This window comes from Bos mutus, chromosome X, assembly GCF_027580195.1.
Source record: "Bos mutus isolate GX-2022 chromosome X, NWIPB_WYAK_1.1, whole genome shotgun sequence".
NCBI lineage: Eukaryota > Metazoa > Chordata > Mammalia > Artiodactyla > Bovidae > Bos > Bos mutus.
In genome coordinates this window covers 7,589,460-7,613,469 of record NC_091646.1, presented here as the reverse complement: position 1 = coordinate 7,613,469, position 24,010 = coordinate 7,589,460, and the positions used below count along the sequence as shown (strand labels likewise).

The following is a 24,010-nucleotide window of genomic DNA, read 5'->3' as shown; positions in this document are numbered from 1 at the left end:
AAAAAAGTCAAACATTACATAAATAAATGACAGGGCAAGTAGAGAAGTTCTTGGTAGTTCTACACCTCCGAGATAATTACTGCCAATTCCTTCAAATTATTTTCTATACACTTCAGATTTTTTTTTTACAGAAATGGAACTACACTACAATGCTATTTTGCAGCTTTTTCCTATGGAATAGTATACTGCAGTAATTTTTCTTTTTGTTATATAGAGATTGAGCTATCTCTTTAACAGTAGCATAGTATTCCATGTTTATGTACTATGCTTTATTTATCCAGTTCTAGTTTGAATTTTTAAATGCCTGTTGTACAGTTCTTCAAATTGGTTTATCCACGGCTTGTAACTGATTTACCTTGATTTAAATGTACACATCTCAGGAGAATGTATAAGTACTCAGTAACAGAAGCTTCATGGAGAAAGAGAGTCAGCCACAAAGGTCTACAGGTAGGAGGAGATGCCAGGAAAAGGGACAGACTGGTGCAACTGCCTTGAGTAGGTAACAATGAGAGCACTGCATAAGTGGATAAGATCATCTTTCAGATTTGAGCAACTGTGAAAATAGGGGAGAAATGAGGATTTGGATAGGGTGAATTTTTTAAAAGGGAGATAAAAGTAGGTTGGAATGGAATGAGTCTTGATGCATGGATGGAGAGTTGTTATACAGCAAAGGTTTTATGAAGAGAATTGACATGCTTTAGTTGAATTCAAGCTTGAAATTAATTAACAAAATAATATGGCTATTTAGAAGTATTAGTGCCGAGGTCCAGCCCCAGCTGATCCAGGGTATTCGAAGGAGAGATAGCCTAGACGACTATTTATTTATTTATTCATCAAAGATATAAAGAATAATAGAATGAGGATAGCTCAGTAGGAAAATTCAGTGGAGAAAAGAAGCTGAGTAGCTTGGTTTACGCGGAAAATCAATATAACCCGTGACACCAGGTTAGCTCTGACCACGGAGGCCGCAGGCGCCCTCTCGAATAGCAGAAGGTGCCCCACCTTAGACACCTTCTCGAGTGGGTCTTAGAAGCCCAGGCAAATAAATGGTCACAGAGGATATCCATGCTCCAGATGGAGACTCAGCTGGAAGTTAAGAGGAAGAATGACATGGGGAGACCAAGCTTTGGTGAGCAAGGTCCTTAGCTTTATTTTCAACAGGGGCTTTTATACCCTAAGTTACACATAGAGGATAATAGGGAATGCAAAGTCAGCAGTCTTTGACCCTTATCAAAAACCAGGGTTTCTTTCCTGCAAATTTATCGTATACAAATGGTTTAGGTGATTTACATCATCTTCTGGCCAGAAGGCCTATTAACATTTTATGACTCTTGACAAGGACTTATCAACCGTAAGACTTATTTTCTCTAAGAATAATTATTTTAAGGTTTGGCGCTATCTTCCGAAGATAAAATTGCATTCCTATAGGGCGGATGTGTAATGGGTTTACAACAAAGGAAAGAATTTATTACCTTAAGGGTCTAAAGTTACTAACACCAAGGCCACTACTTATTTTTTATACATACCAACTATTAATTAATACATATTCAAGGATACAATTCAGGGGATGTGGAAACTTGGCAGCAAGCATTGGTTCATCAATGAAATCTTTTACTAGTTTTATTCTGACAGTTTCTAACTCTCTGAGAGGCTCTAAGCTATTTGAATATCTTAAGCTTCCCGTGCCTCTCGAGGCTGGGAGAATGTAAACAATCGTATGCATAGCTATAAGAGTCCGGGTAAACTTGTCAGGCGAGTTAGAGAGCCATCTGAGGGGTTTGGATTTAAACACTCCTAGTTGCCCAGGAACTTTATGAATTGGAGCTGTAAGTTAACTCTTTGACAGAGAGAGAGAGATGGTGGTGGGGGACAGCCCCCAGTAAAGTCAGAGGTGAGAGCACAAAGCAATAAAGTAGGCAGACTCTGGTTTTTGGGGGGTAGATGCTCGAGAATATCCGGGGGGACTCCTGAGGCTCGATCCCGCCTTTGCGTATGCTGAGCCTCCTTCCTCATGACCTTTGTCACGAGTAGAATGTCTCTCGCCGGCTCCCGGCATATTAGCAATGTGAGGGTGCTAAAATAACAGCCCATATCAAAGCAAGCAATAATCCACATTGGTCAAATCACATATGAATTATCAGGATCAATAAAATATTGACAAATGTCCGTAGGAGAGAGACAGAACAGTGAGGGAACCTATCATGAAACTGTTGAAGGATTGGGGCATTTTTAGCTTTAAAAAAAAAAAGAAAGATAATGGGATATAGGCATATGCTGTTTTTAAAAATGTGAAGGACTATCACATGGAAAGGGGGTTCAATTTGTCTCTTTGGTTCCAAAATGGTAGAACAGGATGAGCAAGCAGAGATTACAAGAATGTAGGTTTTGACTCAACAGACAAAATACTTGTATTTTGCTAAAGGGTATATTTTTAAAGTTTAGTTTCAATATAGCAAGATGCCCTGTGTAATTTCATTACTAGTATTATTCAGTCAATACTTTCTTCATAAATAGTACAGAAGTAAAATTCAACCTTGTCCTTGCTGAATGTTCATAAAATTCTTAATTAGTGGGATTCAAAATAATGAGGCTTCATTGTACATTTCTCAATAAAGATTTTCCAACACTTTAATCTTTTCTTTCCTATGCTTATTTCTTAATCTCATGTCTTGGCCTAGCATGTGCCCTCAACTCCCACTAAAGCAGAGAGCACAACAAAAAGCCACACGAAAATGTCAATCTGAGCAATGAATACATGTGGTTAGTTTAAAAAGAGTAAGCATTAACATTTAAAGCAATGGTAATTTACTCCTATCTGTAATTTTGAGCTCCTGTGCTGAAATTGCTCATTTGGAAATTACCAAGTGCTTGGGTCTCATTTGTGATCTTCTTCCCGCATATACCCAGCACACACAAGAGTCATCATGACCGCCTGAGTCACTGCTGCCATCTCCCCGAAGCGCGCTCTCCAAACGTCAATACCATTTTCTCTGGTGCAATGAAGATGACCCCTGACAGTAACCTGCTTATACTACAGGGTGAGCCTGAGGTGGCACAGAACCTGGAATGCGTTCCAAGAGCAGCACCATTGTCCCCCATTCTCTCCTCCTCCTGTAGCCAAATTGTTAGGTCACAGATTAATTGGGTCTTGCAAATCATCCCCATTACCCGCTTCCATTAGTCATTACCTTAATATAAATGGAAAACAATTTAATGGAGCAAAAGGAGCTGCTTTTGACCGTATCCCAATCAAATAATGTCTATGCCTGATGAAATTATACCCAGATTATGGATTCATGCAGAAGCAAAGATATAGATATGATACAATATGAAGAGATATGAATACTCTCAAAGACCAGTACATATGAAACCCTTGTGCTCCTCTGTGACTCATACAGACAGACTGTTCTTTCCAGCTTCTCAAACCCTGATTCTAAAAAGTTTACCCAAAACTCAAGCATTAAATCTTTTCTCTTTCCCATGCTGCATAGATCCAGAAAGTTAGTAGTTAATAGTTGTCTGATATAAATTAGCTTAAAAAAGAACTGAGAATCTTTGATCAATTGAATTGAGAAAGGGGAAGAACTCAGGAAGACTTAGTATGATTGAATGCTTTTGTAATGCTATGAACAAAGAAACAGTATGCTATCATTGTTATAGACTGTTTTTGTCATGTTTTCTGAGAGTTATATTGCTTGGGAGACATAATTTACTTTGTTGGAGAGTCATATCCATGTAAGGATCAGCCATATTATAATGAGGTTCTATCTCTACTAAAGTTATTTCTAATTCTGAAGATCGTTAATGTGGAAGATGAAGGAAAGGACAGATTGTGGCCAGAAATAAGAAAGAAGCTACTGGCATTCATTCTATAGATATTTTGATAAGCCTGTCAATAAAAATAATTAGGTACTATAATTCAGTGATTATAGTACTGATTGCTCAAGTACAGACTTGATAAGCACTTAGCCTGGCACCCCAAGTTGAACCTTCTTTCCTTTCAAACAGGATAGAGATATGCCAACTGTCCGAAAGGTTAAGACTGAGGTTATGAGTAAGCCTGCTGTCCACAAGGGATAAGGTTCAAGGGAACCCAATGGACTGTGACTAAAACCTCACTAGAACCTTTAATACCTACAGAAAGATTTTTAAAAGAAAAAATAATCAATATAGCTGTTTTCCCTTCTTTTAGGATTTTCCATCCTCCAAGCGATTATGGAAGCAGCAGTACAAAACAACTGGCAGGTGACAGCAAGGTCTGTGGGAAACATCAAGGACGTCCAAGAATTCAGGCGCATCATTGAAGAAATGGACAGGAGGCAGGAAAAACGATACTTGATTGACTGCGAGGTTGAAAGGATTAACACAATTTTGGAACAGGTAGGTTTGAGACTTATTCCACCCCAAGCCACCCTGTTAAATCATCAACCTGAGGCAGTTCCCATTTCTGCTAATAAATTAAGTAGCCAACAGACTAAACTTGCCAACAGTTTTGGTAGTCTCTCTAACCCTTTTTTCCTCCCCAGTGGCAGAAAGAGAGAGAAATAAAAGAAAATCTAAGCTGTTGAAAAGTACATAGCATGATTAATCTGGTAGTCTCTGCAATTTAATGCTACTTATCAGATAAACACACCCTTCCATACCTCTGTTTCTTACAGAGCTGAAAATTTCAGAGTAGTCCCCTTCCTTTCCACACCTTCCTCCCAGCAAGGAACAGTCAAGGGATTAGACAGGGAAGAAGAGTAGAGTTTTTGTTTCAGGGGCCTAGTTGCAAAATGTCAAAGCAGCATTCACTAGGTTTGAATCTGTGGATATTTTTCCAGAATATCCCTCTGGTTTGAGGCAGAGAACAAGAAAGAGAGAATGAATGAGAATATGTGTGTATATAATTGAAGACCATTTTAAAAGTAAGATGGCATATGAGAAAAAATGATAATGGTTTTTAAAATGTGAAGAAAATGAAAAAGCCTCAGACTGGGGAAAAAATACAATTTGATAGGCCAAAAGATATTCATTGTTAATCTTGGATATTTAAATAGAAAACTGAAAAATATGAGAAGAAACATTTCACCCTAAGCCAGATGGATATTCTGTTTGGAGTAAAGAGTCAAATAGAAATGTGGTGAAAGTTTATTATTTTCCTTAGCAGTCTCAATTTGCCAGTTAATAACAAAGTGCCCATGCTGCTATAAACAAAACTGTAAGGGAAACATTTCCATTCTAATTCGATCCCAGGGTACCTAGGGGCCAAAACAGCTTCAGAGATTGAAATTATAGTGAGCAGTCATTGCCTGGGAGAGCTGTTTTATAGCAAATTAAATATTAACAATTTGTCAGATATGCCCCCGTGAGAAGAGAATGTAAAAAAAAAAAAAAAGAAAGAAAGAAAGAAATTGGTAAGAAAAGAGAAGGAAAAGGAGGGAAGGGGTGAGAAGAGGAATGAGGAAGGAAGAAAGCAAGCACTGACGGTGCATCCCAGAGATAGAAAGCTGTCCCCTTCTTAGGAACACCATCATCTCTAGTGAATCAACTTCACAAAAAAATCTAGAGCACCAGCCTGGCTAAATCAAATTTTGCAACTAACATTCTCTTAAGCTACCCAAATGATCCACCCCTCCCTCCCAAAAGAAAAAAAAAAAAACTGCCTTTGATTTTCTTAGATCTTGAAAGTGAAGAATCAGGTCAGTGATGTTGGTATATGTACTCCATGCCCTCTAAAATTTTATACCAAAATAGCCTTTTAGTGGGTGACCTACTTAACAGCCTAAAGCAGAGGCCTTGTCATACTTTGTTTTCCTTCTTTTGTACTAGTCACTTTGGTTTCTTGAATAGTTTACATTCCGATAAGTCTTTGGGGGTTTATAAGACCTTATACTAGAATCTGGGGTGTTTTTCAATATGGCATAGTAGAAAAAGCCGTGGGTAGAGCTGTGATTCCATATAGCTGTGGGATCTTGGGTATTTAATATATCTCTGCCTCAGTTGTCTCATCTACATAATGGGGAAAATAAAATATGCTCTTCCTCACCTGGTTGGTATAATTGCTTTGAAAGGCATAAAATGCTATAGAAAAAAAAATGACCATTACTAAAAATTTTCAGGAAAACTAAACTAACATTATTTGAAAGCCCTGTTCTTTCTTATAATGTCTCAATTGCTATCTGTCTTTCTTCTGGATGCACATTCACAGCATCCCTCATAATACTTTCTATACAACTTTTCAGAGAACATTATTCAAAGAAAAGTTTTAACAACATTCAAGTAAGGCCAGAGAGTTAATTTCACTTATTCTTTCCCCCTCTTTCAAAAAATTGTCACAAAATGATCTACTCATGATTGTTTTCTTTATCATCTAAGGAATTTCTACTAAGTCATTAAGTACTATGAGATAGGAGTCATGTTTGTCTTGTTTTCTGCTGTATATTCAGTGTCCAGCAGAGTACCTGGCATGTAGTGTTGGATGGAAAGATGGGTGGGTGGATGAATAGATAGATGGATGGGTGAATACTGAACAAGCATATTCTAGTAAGTTCTACTGTGACATTGCTATGCTTCCATCAAGAGGCAGAACAGTGCCTGCAGTCACATGATGTGATTATTAAAGTACACATTTTCTCAAAGATGTAAGATGGTAGCTCTCTGCTCGAGTTAGTTTTGATACCACAAATTTGCCAAAATTGATTTCTTTATATAAAAATAGATTTCTCACTAAACAAATTCTTTAAATTAAACGATAAACATGATATTTCTTTAGAGTAAACATTATTTTAAATTGACTACTAAGATACAGAGATATCACTTTTCTCATTAGTTCCTAACCATGCTGGACAAACTTATAATAATTCACTATACAGATTCTAGTTAGAAAGATAACATTTATAACTCCAGTAGTATCAAGTTCCCCCCCCAAATGCTCCCATTTTCCGAGAGTATTTTAAACTTTGAGGTTATTTTCATGGGAAGAAATTTCTATAGTCTCCCATAAAATGACTGTTCATGCCACTATTTGAGGTGAAAGAGCCTATTATTAATAAAACCACTACAACCGTATTCCCTATAAATTGAACTCTGGCATAAAGTTCACATTGTATTCTATATCCAATGGGTGTTAATGAAAAGACTTCAGTGTGGTACAATTTTTCAAATATTAGTGTATTTTCAATATATTTCTATCTAGTATAACCTCCCCATTTCATACTATAGGTTCTCATTTTTCTTATGAATGTTCAGTTATGGGGCAAATCAAAATTCTTCCAACATTTCCTCCAGAGCTCTTTTTTTTAAAAATCTCTTTCAATTGTTCAGACCACAGCATGAAAAAAAATATTCAATTAGGTGCACAACAACTGTGTTTAATATTTCGTCTTAACAATTAATCTATAAGGAAAGCATTCCAAACTTAGAGCTACAAAATTTAACATACAAAAGGACAAAGCTAGACAGTTGAAACCAGGATGGGTTGTCAGAACTCAAAGAGACTATTTAGCAACTGCAGATCCTGAATCTAAGAATTAAGAGCACTTTCCACAGGAAGAGTTAGATGCCCTAGGAAGAATGAACCATTGACCTGACCTTCTAGAGCATTCCTATTACTGCAGTGTGTTTATGAGTCCCTCCCCCACTGGTAGACACTGCCTTACTTCAATGACCAACCTAAACACTCGCTTTTGAAAAAGTTGCCTCTCATAGAATTATCTACACATGACTGAACAGATCCAGCATCCTAGGAGTGTCTACCTGTGGACTGCTTTTGAAGGGCAGGCCCCATAAAATGAATGGCTCTGTTGGATGCTTCATGCTTATTTGGAGAGGCAACATAGCATGGAGTTTCCAAGTATGGACCCTGGAACCAGTCTGCATGGATTCTGTCACTAGCAGTGTGGCCTGGAGCCAATTACTTAACTTTCTGTGTCTCAATTTCCTGGTTGTAAAATGGAAATGATAACTGTACCTTAATGAGTTAATACAGGCAAAGCATTCTGAAAAGTTCCTAACACATAGTGTTTGCATCGTTCTTTGATGCTAAACCAAGTGTTTTCACAGATTATCTCATTTGAGCCTCACTATGGGAAGCAGGCAGGGCAGATGTGTTTATCTCAGATTTACAGATGATAAATTGATGCTTAGAGATTAGATGATTTATCCAAATGTGGACAAATCACATTTGTCTTAGGACTCTGCACAGTCCTAGGAGGTGGCAGAGCAAGAATGAAACAAGTCTTCTGACTCCCAGTCCAGTGTTCTTACTGCTGCACTAAACCATTTAATTTCTAAGTTGTTTATTAAATATGTAGCCAACACCAACCCCTAGATTAGGCCCATGCATCAGGTTACATCTTAGAACAATTGCAATGCAATTGGAGAAGATCCAGAGAAGTGCAGCAAAACACGATTAAAGCAGGAGAAAATAGGACCTATGAGGAAAGACTTTTAAATGAGTTGGGGCTGTTTAGTCTGGTGAAAGAGAGCCAGGAAGCAGTTTAATCACCATTCTCAAGTGTAAAGAGTTATCATAAAGAAGGCACTGACCAACTATTCTGGAGGCCTAAGGATAGTACCAGAGCCAACAAGTTTAACTAGACTAGGGAGAAAGTCAGTCATAGAAACGACTCCTTACAAGGAGAGAGGAAACTGGAGGAGAGGAAAATCTCACCAGCTGGGGATATGAAGGTGAGGCTATTCTGAATTAGTGAAAAGTCAGATCTAGAATAGTTTTAAGATTGTTTTCAGGAACATACAAACATTCCAAGTTAATTCTCTGTGAGGATAAGTAAATATCCTTACAGAAAAGGAGTCCCCAACCCCTGGACCACAGATGGCTACCAGTCCATGGCCAGTTAGGAACTGGGCCATGCAGCAGGAGGCGAGCAGCAGGTGAGTGAGTGAAGCTTCATCTGTATTTACAGCCGCTCCCCACATTACCACCTGAGCGTCACCTCCTGTCAGATCAGTGGTGGTATTAGATTCTTATATGAACGCAAACCCTACTTTGAACTGCACATGTGAGGGATCTAGATTTCACGTTCCTTATGAAAATCATCCTGAAACCACTCCCCCACCCCACCCAGTCTGTGGAAAAATTGTCTTCCACAAAACTGGTCCCTGGTGCCAAAAAGGTTGGGGACTACTGTTATAGAAGACTTATTTTAATAAATAGGTAAGAATATTTCCTAATTGCCTATTCATTAGATATCAGAAAGGTTGTCTCCTTAAAGAGACCTAAACATCACCCCTCAGTCTTTTTTTTTTTTTTTTGCCACACCACACAGCACATGGGGTCTTAGTTCCCAGACCAGGCATTGAACCTGAGCCGCCTGCAATGGAAGTGCAGCGTGTTAACCACTGGACCGCCAGGGAAGTCCACCCCTTCAGTCTTTACTGTGTTTTTATTTTTTCCATAGATAATTCAAAGGTACATCTCAGCATAGCTCCTGCCTGAATTCTGCTGCGGCTACTGCTGCTAAGTCGCTTCAGTCGTGTCCGACTCTATGCAACCCCATAGATGGCAGCCCACCAGGCTCTCCCGTCCCTGGGATTCTCCAGGCAAGATCAGTGGAGTGGGTTGCCATTTCCTTCTCCAATGCATGAAAGAGAAAAGTGAAGGTGAAGTCGCTCAGTCGTGTCTGACTCCTAGCGACCCCATGGACTGCAGCCTACCAGGCTCCTCCATCCATGGATTTTTCCAGGACTGGAGTGGGGTGCCATTGCCTTCTCCGACTTGAATTCCAAAGTATGCAAATTTAGTAGAGTCCAAACCAATACATTTCAGACTGCTTTGCAGAAAAAATATAGAATGTCTGATTTCCCCTAGAAATAGTTCAAGCTAAAATCACCTCCTCATGGAAAGTAGTGCTACTTAACGATAGAATCCTCAAGCAGGTCAATCTCTTAGGTTCCTTTCATTTGATTCTGACAGTCACTTCAAAAACAGTCATTTTAAGAAATGAAACAACCAAGTTAGTAAGTCAGTATTCTAAAGATAACAGTTTAAACAAGATAAACAATACTAGGGGGCCTTGTCAAGTGTGAGGCTATAACACAAAGGATGCATTGCTCACCACAAAATATGTCTAGCAATTGGGGTTACTTACAGCACTGCCACCAGTGGCTAGACCCAGGTGGCGCTAGTGGTAAAGAACCTGCCTGCCAGTGCATATTAGACATAAGAGACTCAGGTTCGATCCCTGAGTCAGGAAGATTCCCTGGAGGAGAACACGGCAACCCACTCCAGTATTCTTGCCTGGAGAATCCCACAGACAGAGGAGCCTGGCGGACTGCAGTCCATAAAGTCTCATAGACTCAGACACAACTAAAGTGATTTAGCATGCACAGAGCACTGTCACCAATGGCTAGACCTCTCTCAAGTGAAGTAACAATGTTAAAGGCTTATGTCCTCTCCTGACTTGACCCCCGACTTAGCACAAAGTGGTTCTCTCCAGTTCCCCTCCCCCTTTGGCTCCCCCTTTGTCCCAGCCCTTCCTCTCAATGATCCCTGTACAACCTTGAGCCAACTTGCCAGTTCATATGAGAGTCTGAGGGTATCATCTCTTCTTCTTAGAATATTGTGTGGTATAGCTGAATAAACACTTGGGAAATGAACAGACATGACTTTAGGTCTTAACTCCCTCACCTTCCTGTTGCATGACATTGAAGAAAGTGACCGTTTTTTGAGGCTCCATTTTCTCATGTTAAAAGACTGTTCCACTACCTTCCTTCCATGGGATCCTCATATGTTGTGAGGATCAAAGTAACATGGAGAACACCTGACACCATAGCTATCTTCTCATGAGTGGTAGGTTCTGTGTGTGTGAAAATGAGTTGTTCAGGGACTGTTGCTCTAGAACAATATCTTCATGGATCTCCCAAGATATCTGTTGAATCTAAGGTCTTATCATGAGAGTAGAGTCTAAGACTCGAGCTATTCTTAGTTCTCACTAATATGTTTAGCATGTAAGACAACCTCTCTGTTTTTTCTCCAATGTAACATTGGATAACATACATTGATTGATAAGTGCAAGGACTATTTGAGAATTAACTAGATTTTTCATCATCACTTAAAATAATTAAAGGCACTCAAGCCTTGAGCTCCATATGACAGCTGGGCATTTTTAATAACAAATATGTTTTAAGTGCTTATAATGTTCCAGATACAATTTTAATCAATGTGGGTGGATATGTGCCCATTTCTATATCTCATGTGAGTTAATCTTCATATTAGCCCCATAAGGCAGATGGGAATAGTATCTCCATTTAACAGATGGAATAGCTGAGACTTAGAGGTTATAGAGCTAATAACTGGTGAAGCCAGATGTTGAACCCAAGGAGTCTGGCTCCAAATGCTGTTAATCATTGCAATAATCAGTCCTGAATCTGACTGAGGTTTTCAATCAGAGTATATTCAACCAGAGGTTAAAAGAGATAAGGACCCTGATGAAGCCTGGAGCAGCAGCTACGCTTACAACAAACCTTGCTAAACAATGAGCGTTTCACAAAGATTTTCTCCACTTGATGAGGATCCATATTCCATTAATGCATGGAAGTGACAATGTGCCCCTTAAACCTAGCCTTTGATGATGAATTCATTTATGATGAACAGGTTCATTTATTTGTGGCACCAAAGCAATCTAACTATGCAATGGGCTCCACAAGAGTAGAATAAATTGTGAGGGGTACATTCTCAGAGTGGTATATAAGTACACCTAGAATTTCCATCTGCAGGCATTCAGTCTCAGATAAAGAATCACAATCATCATTATTTTATCAACAACTGCCCTAGGGGTTGCCCATTTCCTTCTTCCTTGCGAGGGAATCATGTGAACGTAACTGGCAATGTCTGGAAAGTACAGCTCGCCTTCCTTCCATTAACTCCTGGAAACCCAAGCATAAACTAAGACTAGTTCTAGGAAAGCATAAACACGCACAGGATAAGTATCTGGGGTGGGTGCTCAGCCTTTCTGGGTCCCTAGACTTGAGCACCCAATATCATCCTTAAACTCAGATGAGAAGGACTACTGCCTTGAGCTCCATGCTTTAGAGGATTCCTCATATCATAAACTGGAGAAGGCAATGGCACCCCACTCCAGTCCTCTTGCCTGGAAAATCCCATGGGTGGAGGAGGCTGGTAGGCTGCAGTCCATGGGGTCGCTAAGAGTCGGACATGACTGAGCGACTTCACTTTCACTTTTCATTTTCCTGCATTGGAAAAGGAAATTGCAACCCACTCCAGTGTTCTTGCCTGGAGAATCCCAGGGATGGCGGAGCCTGGTGGTCTATGGGGTCGCACAGAGCCGGACACGACTGAAGCAACTTAGCAGCAGCAACATATCATAAACACAGAAATAGAAAGATATTTTTTTTCCTTTTTGTTCTTGAGAGTTTTTGAAAGGTTAATAGCTGGTTGAACATCATGAGGAAAAAGGAAAAGGATACATAAGGCAAACAGGGCTGTCCACATCAGAGCACAAAGGTATATGGGGTCAAGGGCAGGGGCAATGAAGGAGAAAACGGCAACTCATGATTTAGGAAACCAGAGAAAAATGGATAATTTTGTTTAAAAGTGGCCTCCCCAAGTCACTCTAAGTGAAGGGGTTTAGCAGATAGTTTTCCTGATATCCGTACTCTCTCACTGTATTCTACTTGAATGATGTCATTTTGGAAGACATGGAAAATTGTGCAGGAACCTCAAGTCACAAAAGTAAGCTTTTGTGGGGTGAGGAGCTTGCTCTCCTTGGCTTCTTCCACCTCATCCCAGTTTCAGGTAGATCCAGTCTCCACCCAGGAATTCTGAGCCCTGGGCTCAGCTTCCACCCCAGCTTACCCTACCCTGCCCCAACAGGGTATAGCAAATCCCCTACATATGAACAAGTTCCAACCTGAGAGCACATTCATAAGTCCAGTTTGTTCATGAGTCCAACAGGGTTAGCTTAGGTACCCAACTAACAATCAGCCTTATAGTACTGTACTGTAATAGGTTCATAATACTTTTCACACAAATAATATATAAAAAATAAACACAAAAAATAAAGAAAACATTTTTAACCTTATACTATAGTACCTTGGCTCAGATGGTAAAAAAAAAAAAAAAAAAAAAAAGTCTGCCTGCAATGCAGGAGACACAGGTTCAACTCCCGGGTCTGGAAGATCCCCTGGAAGAGGGCATGGCAACCCATTCCAGTATACTTGCCTGGAGAATTCCACGGACATAGGAACCTGGTGGGCTACAGTCCATGGGGTCACAAAGAGTCGGACACGACTGAGCGACCTCCACTTTATTTTACCTTGAGAAGTACAGTAGTACCAGCTACATGACCACTGCTCTTATGCTTGCTTAGAATATCCTGGGCTTGAAATAAAGGTACTGTACTACTGTACTCTGTACAGTACTGTGCAGTAAAGTACACAAAAGCATAACCAGTTGTAGATACACGCACGTGACAATGTATGCCAGACACATGAACTAACTTATATGGTTGGTTGTGCGAACACACATTCACATCTTTGAAAGTTCGTATGTAGGGGACATAGTGTATGTGAAATAGAGAATCTCATGTGTGTGCCCTCAGGGAAATGAAACTCAAGAACTGAGAGACTGATTTCCTATAAGCACCTAATTTACAGAACTCTGAGCCTTATCTCCCAACAGTGAATATCTGCCAAGAATCTCCTACCATCCACAAGCCAGTGAACTTAGAACTTGTGCTCTGGTTGGGTGTGGGCCCCCACTTTGTGTTGTTCCTTTCTCATAAATGCAGCCCACTCCAAACCTTCCATAGACTCCCCTGTAATTTGCATTGCTTGAACTGCAATTTCCCTGCTATCTCCAAATAAACTCAATTTCTGGTAGCTTGAGCTTATGTCCATTTATCTCTTTATTTAGGTGGACAGGTGGGTACACAGACCAAGCCAAGGCATATCTTGCTTTCCAACTTTGTAACATTTAGATGTGTGGTATACAGTCCTCCATTTGTACTCTTGCTATGTGCCCTCAAAAAATTAGGAATGAGCCTGTTCCTATTTCTCTCATGGCCTAAAAACATAAATCTGCCTGTCAAAATGCCCAGTTTACTCCTGGAGTTTAGGTTTTTCTGAATATACTAGGCTCATACACTGTGAATGCAGCTCTTCCAATCACCTATGGTGATATTTGCCTGGTGAGGCAGGGTTGAGGAGGGAGATTTTGCACACTAATAGAATCTCTTCCTGACTAGCTGAAACACTATGGAAAGTTAATCAAGTATCCAGTAGAACAGATACAGTGATGCTCCCATCATTCTTTTGGTAAGATTTTTATCCCACTGCTATCTATCAGAAGTGGATACAAGCTACTCCAGAGAATCTTCCCAATAATCTTGCATTTTTTGCTTTATCCCATAGATATTCCTTTTTACCCTATCCAAAGTAAAAAAAAAATTATAAGAAGAAGGTCAGAGGACATGGTTAGGATAAATTATAGGTGTGAAGGGGCAGAGATAGAGAAGTTACTCAAATGTTTCCTTCTCCTTTCCATGCCCACTGCCACAACTCACCCGACATCTGGTCTGATCCTTTTCAACACTGCTGCTGCTGCTGCTGAGTCGCTTCAGTCGTGTCTGACTCTGTGCAACCCTATAGACAGCAGCCCACCAGGCTCCCCCGTCCCTGGGATTCTCCAGGCAAGAACACTGGAGTGGGTTGCCATTACCTTCTCCAGTGCATGAAAGTGAAAAGCGAAAGTGAAGTCGCTCAGTTGTGTCTGACTCTTAGCAACCCCATGGACTGCAGCCTACCAGGCTCCTCCGTCCATGGGATTTTCCAGGCAAGAGTACTGGAGTGGGGTGCCATTGCCTTCTCCACTGCTGCTGCTGCTGCTAAGTCACTTCAGTCGTGTCTGACTCCATGTGACCCCATAGAGGGCAGCCCACCAGGCTCCCGTCCCTGGGATTCTCCAGGCAAGAACACTGGAGTGGGTTGCCATTTCCTTCTCCAATGCATGAAAGTGAAAAGTGAAAGTGAAGTCACTCAGTCGTGTCTGACTCTTAGTGACGCCATGGGCTGCAGCCCACCAGGCTCCTCTGTCCATGGGATTTTCCAGGCAACAGTACTGGAGTGGGGTGCCATTGCCTTCTCCACTAGAGGTTGTCTAAGAAAGATTCTCTGTACTCAGCATTCCAAAGTACTTCAGGAGACCTGCTTTCAGAGGCATGGTTAGAAGCTGAGACAAACATTCTTCCACCACCACATAGTGATGGTTCTGAACTTCACATGCAGGTCTGTCTTCTCTATGACATTCACATTATATGCCTGGCTGAGTACCAGATAGGAGAGAAAACAGCTACACTGGAGACCCCTTGAACCAAAGCAAGATGCCATTTATTTGCCAGTATGTGTCTATAGGTGGAATGAATGAGAAGTCTTTCAGAATCTTCAAAAGACAAAAATAGAAAAGGGATTTGGCAGGTGTTACTTACCTGGATTTCAAAGGGCAATCTGAGGCCATACCTTCATGATAAACAAACAAGATACCACATAGAATAAGACCTCTTGGAGTGGACAAAATTGCTTAGCTACCTAAGAAATCACTGCATAATCAAGAGACAAATCACAAAAAAGAAGAAAGGCAAAGGTGTCAGACCGCTAGAATAGTTATTACAACTTACAAGGAAAATTTTTCAGACAAGGACCAGTCAACTGTTCTGAGATTAACATCACAAAAGGGCTTATATTCAGAGTAATATACTAGGCACTGTGGGCAGAAACAAAAGTTCTTTTTCATTCTTTCCTTTTTAAAATTTGTAATAGCCTCTAGCAATGTGAGTCAAGTTAGAGAGCAACATTTCAACAAAGATAAAATAATATAGTATATGCTAGGTACATATGGGCTGTAGAATGAAAGGAATTAGAGAAGCCTACAGATTATTTTTTTATATGAGTAAACTAATCATAAAATGTAATGTCAGGGACTTCAGTACTGAGGTCCAGCACCTAAGACTCGTGCTCCCAGTGCAGGGGGCCTGGGTTCAATCCCTGGTCAAGGAACTAGATCCCACATGCTGCAACCAAAGATCCCAAGTGTCACAACTAAGACCCAGTGAAGCCAAAATATATAAATCAATTAATTAATATAATTTAATAAAATATAAAGTCAAAGAAATGCTGGGCTGGATGAATCACAAGCTAGAATCAAGACTGCATGAAAAATATCAACAGCCTCAGATATGCAGATGATACCACTCTAATGGCAGAAAGCGAAGAGAAATTAAAGAGCCTCTTGATGAGGGCTGAAGAGGAGAGTGAAACACCTGGCTTAAAACTCAACATTTTCCCTTCTGGTTTCCTCAGTGTGTATGCCCAGCAGTGGGATTGCTGGATCATATGGCAGTTCTATTTCCAGTTTTTTAAGGAATCTCCACACTGTTCTCCATAGTGGCTGTACTAGAGGGATGGTATGGGGAGGGAGGAGGGAGGAGGGTTCAGGATGGGGAACACATGTATACCTGTGGCGGATTCATTTTGATATTTGGCAAAACTAATACAATTATGTAAAATTTAAAAATAAAATCAGAAAAGAAAAAAAAACTCAACATTCAGAAAACTAAGATCATGGCATCTGGCTCTATCAGTTAATGGCTAATAGATGGGGAAAAAGCAGAAACAGTGGCATATTTTATTTTCTTGGGCTCCAAAATCCCTGCTCACAGTGACTACAGCCACAAAATTAAAAGACGCTTACTCCTTGGAAGAAAGGCTATGACAAACCTAGATGGTGTATTAAAAAGCAGAGACATCACTTTGCCGACAAAGGTCTGTCTAGTCAAAGATATGGTTTTTCCAGTAGTCATGTGAGAGTTGGACCAAGGCTGAGCACCAAAGAATTGAAGCTTTTGAATTGTGGTCCTGGGAAGACTGTTGAGAGTCCCTTGGACAGCAAGGAGATCAAACCAGTCAATCCTAAAGGAAATCAATCCTGAATATTCACTGGAAGGGCTGATGCTGAAGCTCCAATGCTTTGGCCACCTGATGCAAAGAGCTGCCTCACTGGAAAAGACCCTGATGCTGGAAAAGATTGAAGGCAACAGAGGATGAGATAGTTGGCCTACATCACTGACTCAATGGACGTGAGTTTGAGCCAACTCTGGGAGATAGTGAAGGACAGGGAAGCCTAGCGTGCTGCAGTCCATGGGGTCGCAGAGTCAGACATGACTTAGCAACTGAACCACAACAACAAAAGGTCAAAGTGTATATAAGACCCGCGCCTGTCCATCTTCTTCTCCCAGGCACATCTTAAGGCCCATATGTGAAAAAAGACTTCCCGTTCCTCTTTGCTTTCCCTGCTCCCCAATCTCCTAATGGGCACGCGTCCAGACATAGATGAGTACGTAGCCAAGCACACCCACTGGCTTTCCTTCATCTCTTAGTAGATGAACCCTTTCCTTCCCCACCTCCAACCATTCCAGGTTTCTCACTGAAAACTGGCTGCCTCATTCATCCTCTTCAGGGACGCTTTTTATTACCTCACCAATCATGGTGTCCAGTCGTCTCTGTTTCTTACCCTAATGATGTGGTAATTTAATGCTGTTATTTAACATATCCTAGACTACCCTAATACATATTTCGAAGCAAAAATACACCCCATGATCCAGTAGCTAAGACTCTGTGCTCCTAATGCAGGGAGCCTAGGTTCAAAGCCTGATCAGGGAACTAGATCCCACATGTCCCCACTAAAGATTCTGCATGCCTAAGGATGCACTAAGACCCACTGCAGCCAAATAAATAAATACTTCAAAAATGCATCCCAAAATTGCAGAACAGTGTCCCAAAAGCAAAGCCTCCGGTTGGATTTCTTAAAGATTCTCACTGCCCATGTTGTTTCTCTGAAGTCCAGACTTCTGTTTTCCAGGCCCTAAGTGAGTCGAATTCTGTACTTGCAGTAAAAAAACCTTCGCCATATTAGGTGATTTTAACACTCACTGGCAGCCTTAAATAAACTTGTTCCCCAAAATGCAAAGATAGTTATCCTAAGAGTTAGTAGCAGATCTCAGTAGTCTATATTTAGAGATTTAAATCTTTGGCTTATTATAAAAGATGATCTGATTCTCTGGTCATACTTCACATCAGACTGGCTAGACTGGCTTCATGAATATTTAGAAGCAAATTCCCTCTGGGAAAATAAAGAGGAAAAACTCATTCAAGATCATTACTTCAAAACAGCAAGAATCTTGTTTATTTCAGATGATAGAAGCTTTGGTCTCACAAAGGAAATGCCTGTGTTCAACCAACAGTTCCCTCCCCCTCCCCCATTTTTAAACATTGTGATACCTCATTATTTACTTGATTCTTTCCTATGAAGCTTGGAGGTTTTACTTTAAAAAAAATAATCACCAATTCAAATTAATTTTCATTAAGGAACGTCATGAGAGTCCTTGGGATGACTGGAAACATTCTGGAGTATTCTAAAGCAGAGTACAAAAGCCTTGAGGCAGGAGACCTAGCTTTATGATTTCAAAAAGTCACCTTGTTGCTCTGTGCCTCCATTTCCTAAACTGGAAAATGAGTGTATTGAATACGATGGTCCCTTCCCGTTCCAAAAGGCTGTGATTCCCAGCACTGTGAAAAACCAGGTAGGAAATTCAATTCAAGAACTGTTGATTGAGTCTGACCCCTTTGACCCACACAGTGCTAGATATGTTGGGAGGGGAAAGGACATGTCTTCCTGCTTTCTCAGATTTCCAGGCTAGTGACCATCACTGAGAGTTTCTTTGCTGACTGAGAATCTTGCGAGCCTCAATATCAGTGAGCTTTGCTTAGACTTGGAGACACAGATGAAAGGAGAGATAGAGATGATACGTTCCAAGGTCAGGACACAGCCTGGAAGCTTATCATTTACCTCTGTCCTTAGAATTCAGAACAACAAATGTCCCCATTAATAAGTTTCGGGTTGATCAAAGTTTTTCCACATCCATATATATAAATATCTCATCAGTCCTTATTGTATCTGGAAAATGCCTGGGGAAAACTCCTATTAATTAAGAATTTCTGGCAGTTGGATTTTGATTAACTGAGGTCTGTCTGTTTATCACAAGCCTATTATATCCCTCTCTACAGTTACTGCTGCTCAGATGCCCTTTGCCCAAAGAAAAGTACGATAGGTTGCAGTAAAGACTTATTACATCAAAAGACTTTCTCTTCTACCCATTATCACCAGCATTTTAGGATCAAGGCTGGTATCTTATTCTAAAATTATAAAAATATGAACCAGTTCAAATGGGAAAATAAAATACAAATAGTCTCCTTTGAGTTAACTACATCACTTAAATCAAGTGAGACCTCAGATCCATCCTTTTAAAAAATAGAAAAAAGGAAACATTAACCACAGATAACTATTTTATCCCTCTATAGGCATTGAATATGTTTTCAGTTGGCACGGGAGGAAAGCACCCTGACACCTGTTCCTTTGTACGGCTGATGCTGTGAATGTCCCAGCTAAGCCTTTGCGGACACTGAGGGCTGACAAGCTCCTAGGGGATTACAATTACTGGCTTGTAAACATTAATTAATTTTTTTAGAATCATTATCCAGATTTATTAGGAAAATTTCCCAAATTAAAAGCAACCAAAATATAGCAATTAGAAGGTTCATCACACAGCTTCATGATCACAGGAGTCTTGTCCTAGATTTCAACAGACATTGTAACAAACAGGTTCATAAGGGCTGCAAGAACCACAGTTTACAACAGCAACACAAAAGCTACTTATTGTTATACATTAGGTGCAGAGAGATACTGTCTGATTCCACTTGTAGGAGATACCTAGAATCATCAAATTCATAGAGTCAGAAAGCACATTGGTAGATGCCAGGGGTGGGGGGTAGGGGTAGGGAAAGGGAATGGGGAGTTAGCATTTAATGTGGACGGAGTTTTGGTTTAAGAAGGTGGAAATTTGGAGAGATGGATAATGGTGAGAGTTGCACAGCAGTGCAAATGTACTTAGTGCAAATGCACTGTGCAAAGATGATGAAGATAGTATGTTTTACATTATGTGACTTTTACCACAATAAAAAAACATTTTAAAAATATTACTTATGGTTCACACTCACATTGCCACAGGACCTTTGTATTTTAAATAATTTAGACCCCAAGACTCCCTTATAAGAGAGACACAAAGCCAATGCAAAATAAGTAACTGTAAATAAAATGTACAGACTCAAGTTCTTCACTGCACTGACACCGAAGGGCAAAGGCCATTGACTGATCCATGCCAAGGTCTGGACTTCAGTGAGACTGAGTGTGGGAAGGAGCTGTGATCAGTCTGATGCCACTGTTGGCAACCACCCACCTGGCCCTCTCAGTCAATTCCATCCCACTCCTGTTGGGGCAGCTTGCCTTCTATCCAGATTCGACAGGGTCGAATTTGTCTCTATCCAAAAGTTATAACAAACTGACAAGTAAGGGGCATGACTCAATGGGCCCAGGCCAGAGCTCGGGGATACTGGTGACAATTAGGGTCATGTCACTACAGAGGCTTCCCACGTGGCACTAATGGTAAAGAATCCACTTGCCAATGCAGGAGACATAAGAACCGTGGGTTTGATCCCTGGGTTGTGAAGATTCCCCTGGAGAAAGGAATGGCTACCCACTCCAGTATTCTTGCCTGGAGAATTCCATGGATGCAGGAGCCTGATAGGCTACAGTCCATAGGGTGGCAAAGAGTTGGACACGACTGAAGTGACTTAGCATGCAGACAAGCACTAGAGGCAGAGCCAAAGTGGAAGAGATTAGTAGCCAGACACCACTATTCTCTCTCCAACCTTTTAAAAGTATAACTACCAAGCAGCTTCCCAGATATACATGTAGCACCAACACCCTACTCTGAAAAAGAATAGCAATTAACAAATATCTTCTGAAGTCATCTAGCACTATAGATAAAAGACCAGAAACCTGGCTGAGTTCTGTCTCAAGATCCCCAGGTGACCTTACACAGTCACCTCACCTTTCATCTACTTAGCTATAAAATAGAAAACTCCTCCCCTACCTTACCAGAATGATGTTAAGATGAATCAGACAATTTCTCTAAGGTATTCTAAGATTCCCCAGCGAGGGCAAGTCCACAAGCATTATAGAGTCACTGCACCTCATTTCAAAGAGGAGGGGAAAATGAATAAAGAAAGGAACATGTGGTCACTGAGTCCAAGAACTCAAAGAGCATTAAGCTCCTTGTATAATCTGAGGCAGGTCCCAAGAGAGGGAGACTGGTATGGTGAAGTCACACAAGAGTTTGGTGGTTAGGACATGGTCCCCAGATATTCAGTCTTTGTATTTGTCTTTGATGCTGTGCTGTTACTTTATTACAATCATCTTAAAGATTTGGATATGTGAGCACTACCAAGAGAGTGGCAAGTACTTTGATTATGGTTTTTTGGTCCTACCATAGTGGGGTTAACTGGTCATCAACAAGAGTTCTGAGTTCAAATTTATGTGCTTTAACTTATTTCCATGCTGTCAGTTGTTCCAACAGAGGAAATTTTGGCTCTCCCTATAACTGGATCATTATTGAGGACAGGGCAGGAAGGGTACTGTCTCTTTCAGAGCTCAGCATTGGCAGGAAGTGTGCCCACCAATGTTAAGAATGGGGACACAGGGGACTTCCCCAGTGGTTCAGTGGTTAAGACTTCACCTTCCAATGCAGGGCATGCGAGTTCAATTCCTGGTCGGGGAGCTAAGATCCCACACACTTCCTGGGCAAAAACCCAAAACATATAACAGCAGCAATGTGGTAACAAATTCAATAAGGACTTTTAAAATGGTCCACATCAAAAAAAAAAGAATGGGGACATCTAAAATAGAAGACTGGGTGAACTTATTTGAAAAAATGTTTTCTAAAAGATACACACACACACACTTGTAGAGGTAAATAGGAGGGCAGAATCAGATGCAGTGAAATCTCAGTAATGTTGGGTCTTAGATTAAGAAATGAGGATCCAGAGACCCTGAAGCAAGGGACTAGGCCCTCTAAGAAGATACTATAGAAAGCTTCTTAATGGCCATTCTTAAGTACCTTTTCATCATTACTATCTCTTCAACAGCTCTGAGAGCCCTTTCAATTCTCTTGACCTTATTTAAAACTACTGCCTGTGCTTAACTGGAGAACCTCCTACTCAATAAATTGCTTCTCCTCCCTCTTCCCTGGCCAATATAAAATCAATTGTTGTTTGACAGACTGCTTTGTTGCCATTTTCTCAAAGTTGTGAAAGAAAGAAATGCACCTTATTTGTACACACATTAACTTAATTTCAGTCTCACCCACTCAAGCACAGCACAATCCTTCAAACTCTGACCCTAGCCTGTTTGCTACTTGGTGTCCATGGCAACCACCACCAAGCTGCTCAGAGAGAGCTTCAAGGAGTGGCAGTAAAGTGCATCTCCCAACAGAGCCGTTAGCTCTTAACAGGGGGCTGCAGACCCATCTCCGAAGCCTCAGGCATTGGCTTTCATTAGGGGAGAGTAGTGTTGTCCAGGGCTCCTCCCCAGAAGAGTTACGGGCTGCTTCTCACACTCAACCTGTTGAAGACAGAGCACTAATTGTGAAATATTGAAACTAAGTGAAAGCGATAGTTGCTCAGTCGTGACTCTTTGTGACCACATGGATGGTAGCCCATCAGGCTCCTTTGTCCATGGAATTCTCCAGGCCAGAATACTGGAGTAGGTAGCCATTCCCTTCTCTGGGAGATCTTCCCAACCCAAGGATTGAACCCAGGTCTCCTGCATTTCAGGCAGATTCTTTACCATCTGAGCCACCAGGGAAGCCCAGGACTAAGTGGGAAGGCAGATTATGCCCAAGACAACTTCCCCACTAGTATTCTTCGCCCATGATTCCGTCCACTGCAGCTCCCACCACACCCCTTGTTTAACTAACTACAGTCACAGATCTCAACACCCCAAGAGACAATACACATGAATGCCTAGCCACTTTCTAGTGGTCACTTGGTGAACTACAACTCATTCTCCTCACTTTCTTAACTCATATCAAGAATGCATGCATGATAATCTTGCCATCAAACTCTTTTTTAAAGAAAAAGAGCCATGTTCATAATGGTCCAGGAACTGGAGGATTTATGAGCCAAGAGAAAATGGTATTGTTTCTCCAAATATAGTGAAAGCTGTTCAGTCTTCAAACTGTTTTCATGAGTTCCATATTATTGGCTTTGCTCAGGGAGCTTAGCTGAAAAGTTGTCAGATGGAGATGAATTTCCCTTTACTGTACTCCAGAGGAAGATGGGGATGGTTTCGTTTGTGATCTCACTGCAACAGAACCCAACACATCGAACAAAGTTGTGGGGTTTTTTTTTGTTTTGTTTTTTGTTTTGCATACAGAAGACTAGTTCAGACTTGGTTCTTTGTGGAAACTGGAAAGAACCCATTATTCAAGTGTTCTCTTCATAGAATCTACATAAATAAGAATAATATTTGAAGTGGCAGAAACAAGTGAATAGTTTTATCTTCTTAGCTGCATGAGAAAAGGAAACAGAAGGCTCTTATGCACAATCCTTTCCAGTAGAACTGCTGAAATGTAAAGATATGGTTTCAAGCTGTCCTTGAAAGCAAGACATTCCGATGTGTGCTGCCTGGGTCTGTCGTCCCAGATAAAAACTAGTAGCAAGTTTAAAGAAAAGGTAAAAAACAAAGAAGACGTGGTTCTAGTCTCCAAGGAGCTCATGAGTTCATAGAGAAGCAGTCAGGTAGACAGATGATCATGGTCTAACTGCAGTGACAGAAAGGAACAAGATCCTAATGGGAATGCACAAGAAACATGCCTGACTTAGAGACCCGGACAGCTTGTTTCTGATGACTTGTTGAACTGAGTCTTCAGGGGCCAATAGTTCACCTGGTTTGGTGAAAGGGGGTGGAAATTTGTATTTGCATAGATATGACAAGCTCCCTTGTCAGAGTGAATGCTAATAAGCAGTGCCAATTAGGAAACGGAGAGTAACTCAGATGTTGTAAAGCAGAATGGTTGAAACTTGATACCAATAAGAACAC

At 40.8% G+C, this 24,010-nt stretch overlaps 1 protein-coding gene across 2 annotated transcripts in view; it reads left to right on the top strand.

Annotated features, from left to right (window-relative positions):
* The window catches only part of GRIA3 (glutamate ionotropic receptor AMPA type subunit 3), a 307,649-nt gene that overhangs the window by 149,482 nt on the left and 134,157 nt on the right, over positions 1 to 24,010 (top strand). For both annotated transcript variants that reach the window (XM_005889307.2, XM_005889308.2), the window contains exon 4: positions 4,193 to 4,380. In XM_005889307.2, the coding sequence (XP_005889369.2) occupies positions 4,193 to 4,380 (188 nt within the window). The remainder of the gene's footprint in view (positions 1 to 4,192; positions 4,381 to 24,010) is intronic.